Genomic DNA, 13,210 nt, shown 5'->3' with positions numbered 1-13,210 from the left:
TGCGGACAAGACAGGTGCCGTTTATTGTTGTGTGGCAAGATACAACCCAAGGGGTGTAATTTTGTTTTAGAGTGTACTTCCCAGTAACGAACGACATCCGCGTTATCAGCGTGACGTACATAGCAATTGCCGACAGGAAAGTAGCGGGAGCGGCATTTTGACGAAGGGAAACGCAAGCAAGGCAGATGACGATTATCGTTGTGTGGCAGATATATACCCCAAAGGGTGTAAACGTTTTTTAGAGGGAAGGGTGTACTTCCAAGTCACGAACGGCTTGCGCATTATCAGCGTGGCACAGCACTGTCGACAGGAAAGTGGCGAGCGCCGAGTTTTCAAGAAAGGAAAGCAAGCAAGGCAGGTGACGATTAATGTTGCGAGGCAAATGTACACCCCAAAGGGTGCAACTGTTGTAAGGGTGTTTATACAACGTCTCTGAGCGGCAACTCGTGAGAAATCTTTTATAGCCCTACATGCTACAGTGAATATTTCACGACTGCAAGTCATTGCAATTTGTTTTACCACTGAGCGCCAACGGTTCTGGAGGACAGCGGTTGTTCGATATATTTGACAGGTTCGTTTCAGCTAATGGTTCATGTTATGATCTGTATGCGCTGCACGCCACGGAAGCACACACTATAGCTACGGTGCACCGTATAGACGTCAGTGCGCACGCGCGGTACAACATGCGCAGTGGCGCATACGCTGGCCCGCTGGCTCGCTGAGCTATAACTCTCTATAGAAAGGAGAGCCATCTCATCACCATAGCTTATGCAGTTCCAGTGTTCATCAAATCTGGACGAACGGCTGCCGCCCGGCCTGGAATGCACATGCTACTACACCCGAGGCATTGCACCGACGCGGGTGCTTCGTTTCACCTTCGAGGCAGAGAGACAAGAGATACTAGAAAGGCGGCGGTCAACGCTCGGGCGATAAGTTGTAGACCCTAATCAAGGCGCTAAGCAGCGTACAAGGAGAACGCAGTGCTTGCGGTCGGCGCCGCAGAGATAAGCCAGCTGCTTCATGAGAGCCGCGCGCGCAGTGACCGCTTCTTCGGTGTCCGATTCGGAGACGTTCTTAGCGCGACTTCTCACATTGCTCGCCACGACAGGACCTCGACGCCGCGCGATCTCGTTTTACTTCGCGGTCGCTGCAAACGCCTTCGCGTGACGACGTGCGCCATGGAGACGGTGGGGGAGCGCCGACGTCGCACGGGAGTCGCATTTCAGCCACTGTTTCAGCGACGATGAAGACCCGTGAGAAGATAGCGACCGCCTCAGAGGCTGCGTATACGAGCCGCCGCCGATTACGGCATGGCGCGTACGGCCGGCCGGCAACGCGCTGCCACGCTTTCCTTCCGACCTCTGCATACAAGGACGCGTTGATGTATGTTTTAACTCGCCCTTTGATTGCGTGGTTTGCGCGCAATTAAGTTACCGTATTATTTGTACGAACTTGCGCTTCAACGTCACGACGGCTATGTTACATATATATGCTTGTGGAAACATGCACACTGCTTCAGTACACTGGTCCTCGCTGCATTTATCACTCTATCAACAACATCAAAGAAACTGCACGGTCGTTCGCACCGCTAACGTGAATTTAAAGAACACTCACGCACAAAAAGCGAGAAAAAAAAAAACGGTTAGCGGCGTTAAGTTGTGCTGGTACACGGGCAATATACGTAGCAATGTTAGACAAGCCCAGCTCGAGCATAACCCTGCAGATTCCCTCCATTCGTTAGCCGACGCATACGCGTGCTTTACGCATTTCTCTACGTGTACGCGACGAAACATATATATATCGGGCGGTGGAACATTTTCATTAAACTTATATTCTCGGAGAAATATGTGCGCCTATACAGTTTTCTTCGTTCACACTACATACAGATTGTATTAATAGAGAGTTTTACAATAGGGATCCCAATAGTTTGGGGCCCCAAAGAGCTTTGCGGGTGTTAGCGTTGGGGCACGTAGGAGTGAAGAGTTCTAGAATCGGGTTTTACGTTTGCGGATAGCGTCTTGCGCTGACAGCGCCACTACGGCGTCAAAGAAAAGCTATTAGAAATAATTAAACAATATATACCATTTTATGATAGGAATAATAATTTTGACTTTCGTGTATTCACGTTTAATTACAATTTAGAGGTTATTCTGTAAGCTGCAAACAATTAGTTGCACTTAGTTTTGAGCAAACCAACTTTACTAGCCTTCACCAGCCAAGCTTAGCCGCGTTAGGCCTACGAGCTATAAAATCCACAATCGAATTCAAAATCAGCGGCGTCTAAGCAGTCAATCTTCATAGAAACACACGCTAGTTGAGAGACAGCGATAACCGCAGTCACTTCTAGCTTGCGAACTTCACGCGTTACCGCGAATCGAACCCAGTTTGGTGCTAGAGCCGTCGCTTCGGTGGGTGCCGCCATGTTTGCCGACGCAAAGCTTTTGGGGCCGTTATTTGGGCTCCCGCTAAATCGGTGAAATAGCGTTCCCAACGCAAAACACAAACGGAGTTTGCGTCTTGCGCTTGCGCAGTGCCTTCGACGCTATTTCTTTGGGGCCTCAAAACGTTTGGGGCCCCTATTCTAAAACTCTAATAAATGGCCATATTTGACTAGAACTCACCGGGTGAACTCAATGGGTGAAATAGCGTTCCCAACGCAAAACCCAAACGCAGTTTGCGTCTTGCGCATGCGCAGTGGCTTCAACGCTATTACTTTGGGGCCACAAAACGTTGGGGGCCCCTATTCTAAAACTCTCTAATGGCTATCAGCGTAGAGGTATTTCTAAAGCTTTTCTTGCGAACCCTTCTAGACTTTGCTGACCTGTTTAGAAGAGGTTTTTTTATTCCAACAAAAACGAGACAAATATTTCAAGTCTCCACGGGTGGCACAATACTACCAGGACGACAACGTATACAAAGGACCGAGCTCTGTATACTTGGCACGTTTTCCCAGAAATGTTCCAGTCCACACAGTCTCACCAACATATGCAGGGTGTTTCAACGAATACTTTCAATTTCTCTTTAATTAACTTGTGGCAGATAGCACAATTATAGTCCATAAGCTGGTCTACTCGAAGAGGCAGACATTATTTGCACAAAAAATTGAAATGCATAATCGAATAATTCACGAAAATTCATTATTAAGTTTCTAACTAATTATCTTATGGCACATATTGCAATTCACAAATTCTAGAGGGTGAGACTGCGAGGCATATCTACTTGAAAAGAATTGTGTGGGTGACACCATTTACGAGGTATGCGCTGTCAAACTTGCGGTAAAAATGCGCTATATTATTCCACTGATTCAAAACGTCGTTTTATGCATTAAAATACAGAAGTAAATGGAACACCAATTCATTTTACTGCAAAGTTCGAGAATTAATGTCTCGAAACTGGTGCCATTCTGAGAATTCGTTCCAAGTAGATCTGCTTTGCGAACTTCCCGGCTAGAATTTGTAAATTGCAATATCTGCCATAAGGTAATTAGTCAGAAACTTAGTGATAGAATTAGTGAATGAAGAAATTGTACAAAATTGAAAGAAAACTGGCCTGTTTTCAGCCAGGTATACTTTGCAAGTTTAAGATTTCCGGCTGATAATGAAAACCCGCGAAAAATTGAAAATATAACGTGACTAGAGCCTAGTCGCGCGGCCCTTTTCGAGTGCTTTGGCGGGCTTTATACAGTGAATCTATCCCGCATCAAAAAGGCAGCGTCCTCAGTTAGGCTACACGGGAGTCAGCAGGTGACCCGGCCGCGACCCCGCGACGTCTCGGTGTTGCCACGGGAGCTTGTTTGAGGGCGCTGATGCGGGCGTAGTCACGCGATATTTGTCATCTTTCGTGGGCTTTCTTCATCAGCCAAAAAAAACGAGTGGACAAGAATTATCTCGCTGAAAGCATGCCAGTTCTAAGTTTATTTCAATTTCCTACAGATTATTCAATGACAGCACGATATTCAATGCAGTAATTAAAAACATTTCCTAATTGCAATCAATTATTAAATTGAATGGCATCAACGAAAGACATTTCTGGCGGTTACTCGAGTGTGAACAATATTCACTTGGTAATGTTCACGTAGAATGGTCCGTCTTAAGCATTTCTATGCCTACCCAACGAGGAAACCTGTCCGTCCGTCCTACTGTAACTTTGGGCGAGTTGGTTTTCCATTTAAGTGGCGCAAAGCGATGCAGGACAGAGGGACGATCGAGCGCTTACGTAAGCGATGTCACGTGAGATGAACCGCTAAGAAGAAATTATTGTATAGAAGAAAATAAATCCCAAAGAAAAACTGGTGGAGGTGGTGAGTTTAGAACCTATACGACACCACGCTCAGAAGCCGTGTGCCTTACCCGCCGAACCTTTGGCTTGGGTGCTCCTACCTAAATACATGTAAAATGCGAATTCGTTTTTCTCGGCAACCACTGCACCAAATTTGACAACGTTTATCGCATTTAAAAGAAAAACTTAAAATCTAGTGACTGTTGGTTCCGAATTTCTGACTTAGGTCGTCAATTATTTATTAATAAGCGTCAAAAATCGAAAATTTTCACAATACGAAACTACCAATTTTATATCTCTGTAACCAAGCAATGAAAAGTAATAGCACAATTATGTGAATCACATTTAATAGTACATCGAAAGCTGACAAAATTGATATGTTACACATGAACCCTAAAAAATTAATAGTATGGAAATACAGCTTTTGCAGCACCCTTGTACAGAACGTAACAAATTCACGTAATATGTAAAATGACATATCAAATTTGTCCGCTTTCAATGATCTAGTGGATGCCGTTTACAGAACCGCGATACCTGCTCTTGATGCAGAGCTATTAATTTGTATACTTCGTGCTTCTATTTTTTTTTTCAAACTTTCGGATTTAGAAAAGATCTCTTTAACAAAATTCAGGCACTAAATCTAAATTCCGCTCCCAGCAGTCACTATAATTAATCTTTCTCTCTCAAATGCAACAAATTTCATTAAAATCGGTCCATAGGTTATCTCAGAAAAAACGTTTTTGCGTTCTACATGTATTTGAATAGGCCGCAACGGGGTTTAGCCCAAGCTAAAGATTCTTCTTAAACACTCACACTTGCAGAAGGTGAATATATATCTGAGCCAAGTGAATCCGTTGTACCGGCGGTACAAATCAAATGTCGAAGGAGAACAGTGTCTATGAAGGTTGAGTCGAAAGATTTGGTGATGATGGAATAAAAGTAATCTTTAGGACCACATGCAGAGCCAGCTAGGAGCACTGTAGACACCAAGAAAATTCCGACTTTGCTAAAAAATTAATGCCAAACACGCCACATCCCCGATGCGTTTCGGTGGTCGCAGGGTGCACATTCCGGTCGGGGTGTTCCTTCATCGGCCGAAATGCCACCGATCTCTGACGGTTCATGCGCTTCAAGTCGCGCAACGCAGACAGATAAGCAGGCAATGAGTTGATAAGGATGATAAGCACTGATGAGGGGTTATATGGGTCTCATTATGGTCGACAATGGTTCGACAATGATTGATAAGGTGCTAAAATGCGATAAGGTCTTATAATGGAGCATTATGATAAGGGTAATAAGCACCGATTAGGATTAATAATGGTTATCAAGCCTTAAGGTACTTATCAAGCCCGATAAGGTTCATAAGAGTTTATAAGGGTCGGACCGTCCCCGATAAGGTTGAGAAGGACGGATAAGGATCGGATCAAATAAGATAAGGTTGCTAACAGTCATATCATATCCATTAGGGTGCATATTATGCACCCTAATCCCTCAGGATAATGGTGGATAAGGACCGGATCTATTGTGACATTGTTGATATCGACCGATAAGGGTTCATAAGGCTCCGATCGAGTCCGATAAGGTTTATAACAACCGATAAGGATTCATAAAGTTCGGATCTAGTCCGATAACGTTAATAGCAACCGATAAAGGTTTATGAAGATTTATACTGGTCGGATCAGGTTCATAACATTTATGACGACATCGGGCTGCGTGGAGATGAGCAAGTCGCACAGTGCTTGCGCATACATAGATAACTCTCAGTTTCTGCGTGAATATTTTTACACATGCGATGCATGATATCTAGGACACCCTGCATACTAATATTATCACGCATACGTGAGCACGCACATTCAATAGAGAGTTTTAGAACAGGGGCCCCAAAGAAATAGCGTCGAAGCCACTGGCACGTTTGGGTTTTGCGTCGGGCACGCTATCTCGCTGATTTAGCGGGAGCCCCAGAAGCTGCCCCAAAAGATTTACGTCAATAAAATGGCGGCACCCATCGAAACGACGGCTCTAACCTAGCGTGAAACTGGGTTCGATTCGTGGTAACGCGTGAAGTTCGGAAGCTAAGAGAAGTGACTGCAGTTATCGCTTTCTCTCAGCTAGCGTGTGTTATGAAAACTGATTCATTAGACGTCGCTGATTCCGAATTCGATTGTCGATTTCATGGTTCGTAGGCCTAACACGGCTTAGCTTGGTTGGTGAAGGTTGGTTACTCAAAACAGCGCAACTAATTGCTTGCTGCTGAGACAACAACCTCTATATTGTAAACTTTTGGGGCCCCTATTCTAAAACTCTCTAATAAATACTTTCGATGGCTTGGCCACAAGAACCAGAGTGGTTGAAAATCAAGCTACTGTCTAGCGAAATGTATTAATGGATATAGGTATATACAAAACCTATATGAAGGTAAGTCGCTCATATACACCTTGTACGCTGATCACGTATGTGATCACGTATGTCGAGCTCTGTTCTGCGTCATAAAAAAGAAACCTAAATAAAACCTGTACATATAACGTCGGCTCACAGGAGCTTCTAAAACACACCGATCTATATAAGGAATGGTGAATTTTATGTATGACTTTATTTTAATTTATTAGGCACTCAGTAGGCGCCAGTTCTGGACAATCCTCCACAGTGGGCATGCCAAACTATGCAGGATTCCTATATAAAAGATGAAGATTTAAACAGGCACACTCCCAGTGGTACATACTGAATATGTCTATATCAATGAAAAGTAAATTAAAGAATTCGTGACATAATTAACCATTCTATTAACAGATCGGCGTGTGTAGAGCTGCATGTGAGCCGACATTATATCTTCCATGTTTCACGTAAGAAATGCAAGCATTGCAAGACGCTAATGTGGGCCCGGCTGCCGCACGTCACTCGCAAGGGCGGCGAGCGAGCGCATGCGGCGCCCGCATTCCGGGGTGGGAAGGGCGTCGCTGCTATTCCCAGAAACGGTCCTCGCTCGCTGAGCCCGCCCCCACCCCGTCTCTGCTTCTCTCTCGCAAGAAACCGCCACGGACAAAGCGGCACGCTGCAGAAAGTTCGAAACCAAGTAAAGAAAAAGCCAGCACCGCGGCACTGGACCATTTGCTGACGGGGAGGGCGGCGAGACGGTCGACGGGAGGAAAATAAGAAGGCGAGCGCGCTTCCGTCCCGCCAAAGGGGATCACTCCGTGCAAAGGCGACTCGAGAGGCCGGACAGAGTGCGAAGGCAGATGCACTTTATCATTTTTTATCGCTTTCTTTCTTTCTTTTTTGACCACTGAAGCGCGTTTGTTTGCAGAGGAGAAACACTAATCTACCCGTAGGCCAAGTGCATCATAGAAGTGCACACCGCCACAGGGAAGCGTCTCAGTGGGCTTAAATGAAGGGTCACTACAGCACAGCTTCTTGAACGAGAACAAAGAAAAAAAAGGAGGAAAAACACACACACACAGAGAGACAAGGAAAAGAGCTGTCCTTGTTCGTTTTTCTTTTTCTTTTTGTCCTCGTTCAAGAAGTCGCGCTGTTATACCTTTATTCATACAGAACCAATCAGCCCAATGTTTGACGTCCTTGCGTTCGTATAAGTTCGTGGTGTGTCAAAGCGACTCGATGGTACGTAACGTACACGTATGCAACGTAGCCACCGAAGTGACTTTTGGCGGTTATAGCACTTCGCCCGGTGGGGAGGGGTGACAGCTCCCAACAAGAACCTGCGCGCTCCGATTGCGGTGTTATCTAGAGGACCGACTCTCAGTTTGTAAATCATTATTTTGCATGTATATCGCCCTTCGGGAAATGAAGACCTACGAGCATGAAGTCACGAATCACAAGCATATAGCCCTGCGATGCGCTGGCAAAAACTGTATCGCCCTTGGTAAAACGTACACGTTTGGGCGAGCTGCATGGTGGTTCATCGTAAACATGCTTACAGCACAAGGCTAAACATGGACACTGTTTTGCAATTGTGCATGTTAAGCTCTGTGTCAGGATGCACTCAGTAAAACAAACAAGCCGACTGCAAAACGCGGATCTGTTCGTTTTCGTTCCGCGCGTGTTAGCGTCACTTACACTATAGTCGACTAGCTTGTTTTAAAGCTTTTTCTTATCATTAACCGGAAGTACGTCGTATATCATGTCTACATGTAAACTTCACCACAAACACGAATAAAATATAGTTCCATACAAAACGCGTACGCTCTGAGCGTCGTAGACTCCCAAGGCTCCGAGCTAGCATCGGCAACCATCAAGGCACGCAACCCGGAAACGGCTGAAGAAGCGGCAATCGCTCTCGCCACCACCACATGCACAGACGCAGCGGTTATATTCACCGACTCTCAGGCCGCCTGCAGAAACTTCTTGAGAGGCCGCATCTCGGCCGATGCACTCAAGATACTAAAAAGACGAAGCACTCCGCTCCCGTACACCTGCGTAACGTGGGTACCCGGACACGAGGGACTAGAGGGGAACGAAGCGGCCCACGCCGCTGCCCGCGAGCACGTGAGCCGGGCTCCCCTCTCCCCACGCGCTCTCGGACCCGTGACAAAAGAGGCGGAGGCCGTACCCACCAACTATTCGGCCATATTGAAACATTACAGGCTCGAGCGTCGAGTGTACCCTCCACCGCACCCTAAACTCGACAGAGAAGAAAGCCTAATCCTCAGACGCCTGCAAAGTAACACATACACGCACGGAACGATAATGCATCGCCTCTACCCGACGCTCCACGGCTACGTCTGCCCACTTTGCAACGTACCCGACACTCTGGCACACTTGCTCCTGGAATACCCGTGGCAGGAAGGCAGCGAAATGCAACCAGAAACGCACGCAAAACGAGCAATAGAAGCAAACGACCTATTCGAAACGTGGGAGGCCAAGCTAACCCTCCGGGACCTGAAAGACCAACGACAACTCGTCGCCAGGGCCAAGAGGGCAGTCGAAGCCAGAGGGTTCCTGGACTAAGGAGCCCTCCCACCTTAGGGTGATACCTGGCCTCGCTCGGGACACTGTTTCGTTTAATAAACGTTTCTCTCTCTCTCTCTCCATACAATAACATGGGGCCGTCCGGCAAGCCGAAGATGCCGCCACCTGAGGCGACCGCAACCAAAACTGCCGGTCTATGTTGTTGTTGTTCTTCTTCTGGAAGTTCGCGCTTTTGTCTTATGTAATTCCCTCTTAGTTCTTGCGCAATACTTGCCGATTAATGGTGCCCACTGGCCCAAATCATGTATACCGTCTACTTGGGATGCACTCGCCTACGCGTTGATGCCCTTACGAAGTTCTCAAGCTGCGCATACAGTGTGCTGGCAGCAGGGCTTCCTATATGTATGTATGTATGTATGTATGTATGTATGTATGTATGTATGTATGTATGTATGTACTCTTACACCGTGGTATATATATATATATATATATATATATATATATATATATATATATATATATATATATATATATAGACGACAAGGAAGGGAACAGATAGGCCCGATTTTTATTGTTGCGAAGGCGTCAAATGGCTCATCGAGCGAGAAAGCCGGCGTCTGTCGTATGGACAAACGAAAAAGGGCACCTAAATTCCCATTGGCTGCGTCACGAGCGCGTATCGACGGAGCTGAGCGGGTGAAAGGGAACACCTGCTGCGGCGATAGCTTCTTCGTGATTTGGGAGAGGAAAAGTACGCTCATTTCTGCAGCCCATATGGGAGCGCGCCAGGTGTTGTGCAAGGGGAGAGGGCATCGAAACGTCGCCCTCGCTCTAGGAAGCATGTGTGATCCGCGCGTTCCTTGACTGCGCAAGCTCTCGCCTGCGTTCTAACTGAGCCTCGGTAATCCCTATATGGATAAAGTAATGTATAAAAAACAGAATAAATTCATAAAACAGAAAAGGAAAAACGTTGGCGGTAGTGAGTTTCGAACATACGAGCCGACGCCGCTCTAAGGCCGAATGCCTTAGCCTCCTGGATAGCACGCCTGTGCACTCTGTTTTACGACGTCATGCCACTTGTACCTAAATTTCCATCGCCAAGCCCGGCGTGACGAAGCAGTGACGTCAAAATCACCGCGGCTTACTCGGGAAAGTCCTCATTAGATTATATATGGCAGTCTGGCAAGGTAGCATGACGTCACGGATCGAAGTACAGTGGCCTTGTGCTATCTATAATAGGAGGTGTTGGCGAAGCGTCTCAACGCGAGTCGATAACTCGAAGGACCGCTCAACGGCGTTCAATTGGACAGTAATCCTTTCGCATGCACAACTCACAAGGTGTGCTTACGGGCCCTCTGATTTTTTAGTCATTATCATAAGCCAACAGACAATGACACCAAGGAAAGCACAGGGGAAATTATTTGTAGTTATCTTAATTGAAGCGAAGAAATGATAAGTAAATGTAAGTAAAAAAAATTATGTGTGGCTCTGCTATCGCAAACACCAGAGACCAGCGGAGCTGGGGGAGGGCCAGTAAAGTAGTGCTAAACCGCACACTTAGTCTAACTTTTGCTTGGCTTCCCCCAGCTCCGCTGGTCTCTGGTGTTTGCGATAGCAGAGACACGCATATTATTTTTTTTTTTTTGCATTGGCCAGTGGCCACTTGGTTGGCGAGATCCTTATGTACTCTTACGGCGCGTCGCCCCTACACGCGGAATTTCGCCCCAACAAACGCCGGTTCGCGTTCGAGACGTTTTCCACTGCGAGAAATTAAGAGGACCACCGACCGAAGCGAGCGCGCGCGTTTTTATCGGAGAGCAATGACGTCACACCACATGTGTCCCGTCAGGCTCCACCCACCCTCGCCGCGTCGCTATGCTGAGCGATGATATTTTTATACTCTGCTTTTACTCTCTCAGCTCTCTCCCCCAGCTCAGCGAAGCTGCGGACGTCAAGAAAAGCACAGCGAGGTTCTAACAGCTCCACTAAACAGGACGAAAAAACTGGCCTCAGGTAGGGTATGAACCCACATATTCGCATTGCGCGTGAGATACTCTCACCAACTGAGCTACCGCGGCGCAGTATACCCGTTCACTTTCTGGCGAATTTATTATGTATCTTAAATTTATCCTGGGAGTGTTAGCCAGCGCCACCTATCACGACCATACAATTATAACAATTTAGTATAATAGTAAACTACAAATAATTTCCCCTGTGCTTTGTTTATATATATATATATATATATATATATATATATATATCGCAATTGATGGAATCTTGGGCACCACGGGCCGCGACGCCAATCTGCTGCACAGCGCAGACGGAACGACCACAAAAAAGAAGACGCCAATGGGCGTTGCAGATGCTGAGAGCGCGACGAGAGAGTGTTACCTGTCCGAGGTCGACGGTGAGGTTGACCTCGTTGAAGCGCGTTCCACGGGAAAGCGGTGGACTCTGCCACCACCGCTCGGTGCCGTCGATGGCGTAGCGTGCAGGGTGCTCGCGCCGCTGGCCCAGCGGGTCGCCTTCGAACACGTGCGGAGGGTAGTCTCGGCGGGGGTCATCACAGTAGTCGCACACCTGCATGGCGGGAACGAATGAGCGCAGTCAGGCTGAAGCAGGTGCTGTTGCACCAAACAGGCATAATTTATTCTGTCAACTGAAACGATGGCATGAATTTTAAACTCCGCCAGTTCGATGGAAGTTCAAATACACTAAGGTCCAGCGTGAAGCCTAACTAACGGATGCTTTCCTGTCACAATCACTTCTGGCCGCCGCAGCGTTCCTGACAGTAATGTACCCGGTACGAGGACGATTGTTTTCGTACGCGTCACAAGGCGTAAATATTTTAGTAAGGGCACTCGGTGAATGAAGTAATTCGGTACGCCGTTACAGCGCAAAAAAAAGGGGGGGGGAGCAGCGTGAGGCTATTGACGGTTACTGTCGCGTGGCATAACATTACACCATAAACGGTGCAAAAATCAAGGGTGGCTATAGCTCAATCAATCAATCAATCAATCAATCAATCAATCAATCAATCAATCAATCAATCAATCAATCAATCAATCAATCAATCAATCAATCACGTTTATTTTCATTCTGTCAAAGATACAGAAAGAAGGACTGTGACAAAAAGCTGTTTGTCAGAACAGCTTGACTAGGTCACAAATGAATCCTCTTCTGGATTCATTTAACTGCTCTTTCTGTAATCCAAACAGGTTCCAATAGGAGTTCAGAAGTTGGACCTTGAACCGTACGCTCTTAAAACGATTTACACCCCTTGGGTCTTATCTTAACCCACAACAATAATCATCTGTCTTGCCCGCATTTCCTTACTTTAACGCTGCGAGCTTAGTACTTCCAATTCACGAACGGCTTGCGCGTTATCAGCGTGACACAGCATTCTCGACTTTTTTCCTGCGACGCGCAGCTGCCTCATCATCAGCAGCGTCGCCACACGGGGGCACGTGCGCAGACCCACCTGTCCCTGGATGATGTTGATGTTCGGGTTGTCCTGCTTGTCAAGGTTGGCGCCGACGAGCTTGCAGTAGAGCTCGGGCGTACCCTGGTCACCACACGTAGCCGTGGCCGAGATGTTGCGGCCCTCGGCAAGGTTGAAGTACGGAGGGTTCAGGATTTGGCTTCTAGCGCGTAGGGTGCACGATACCAGGAAGCACAGCAGCGTCGCGGTTATCCGTGCCGCGCTGCTAACGGCGACCGCCATTTTGTTTCTCTGTCGCCGCTGACCAGTCCTGCAGCGTGCACGACGGCGAGCTATTTTTTGACTTCCATAAACAATGGTTAAACTGAGCCGCATGAACATCGGCGAGCTCAGAAACGCGTGCTGAAAGCTCAGGTTGTGTACGCGTCGAAGCATGTTCCGCCCATTTCAAGGGTTCCCTGCATTTCGTGTTTGTCCAATACGTATGCTCTAAGCGCCTTTCGAAACTATACACTGCATGAACTACAGCTCGTAGTGCTCATTGGGCTATTTACAATAGGAACTAGG

General features: G+C 47.0%; 1 protein-coding gene across 1 annotated transcript in view; it reads right to left on the bottom strand.

Moving 5' to 3' along the window:
* LanA (laminin subunit alpha) overlaps nucleotides 1-13,210 on the bottom strand; it is a 139,232-nt gene that overhangs the window by 124,542 nt on the left and 1,480 nt on the right. The window contains exons 2-3 of the mRNA XM_075669831.1: nucleotides 12,683-12,953; nucleotides 11,593-11,781 (exon numbers count right to left, since the gene is read on the bottom strand). Coding sequence (XP_075525946.1) covers nucleotides 11,593-11,781; nucleotides 12,683-12,925 — 432 coding nt within the window. The 5' untranslated portion in view covers nucleotides 12,926-12,953. The remainder of the gene's footprint in view (nucleotides 1-11,592; nucleotides 11,782-12,682; nucleotides 12,954-13,210) is intronic.

Source organism: Dermacentor variabilis, chromosome 9 (assembly GCF_050947875.1).
Source record: "Dermacentor variabilis isolate Ectoservices chromosome 9, ASM5094787v1, whole genome shotgun sequence".
Lineage (NCBI taxonomy): Eukaryota > Metazoa > Arthropoda > Arachnida > Ixodida > Ixodidae > Dermacentor > Dermacentor variabilis.
The sequence above is the reverse complement of the archived record's forward strand: the minus strand, read 5'-3'. Positions and strand labels throughout refer to the sequence as shown.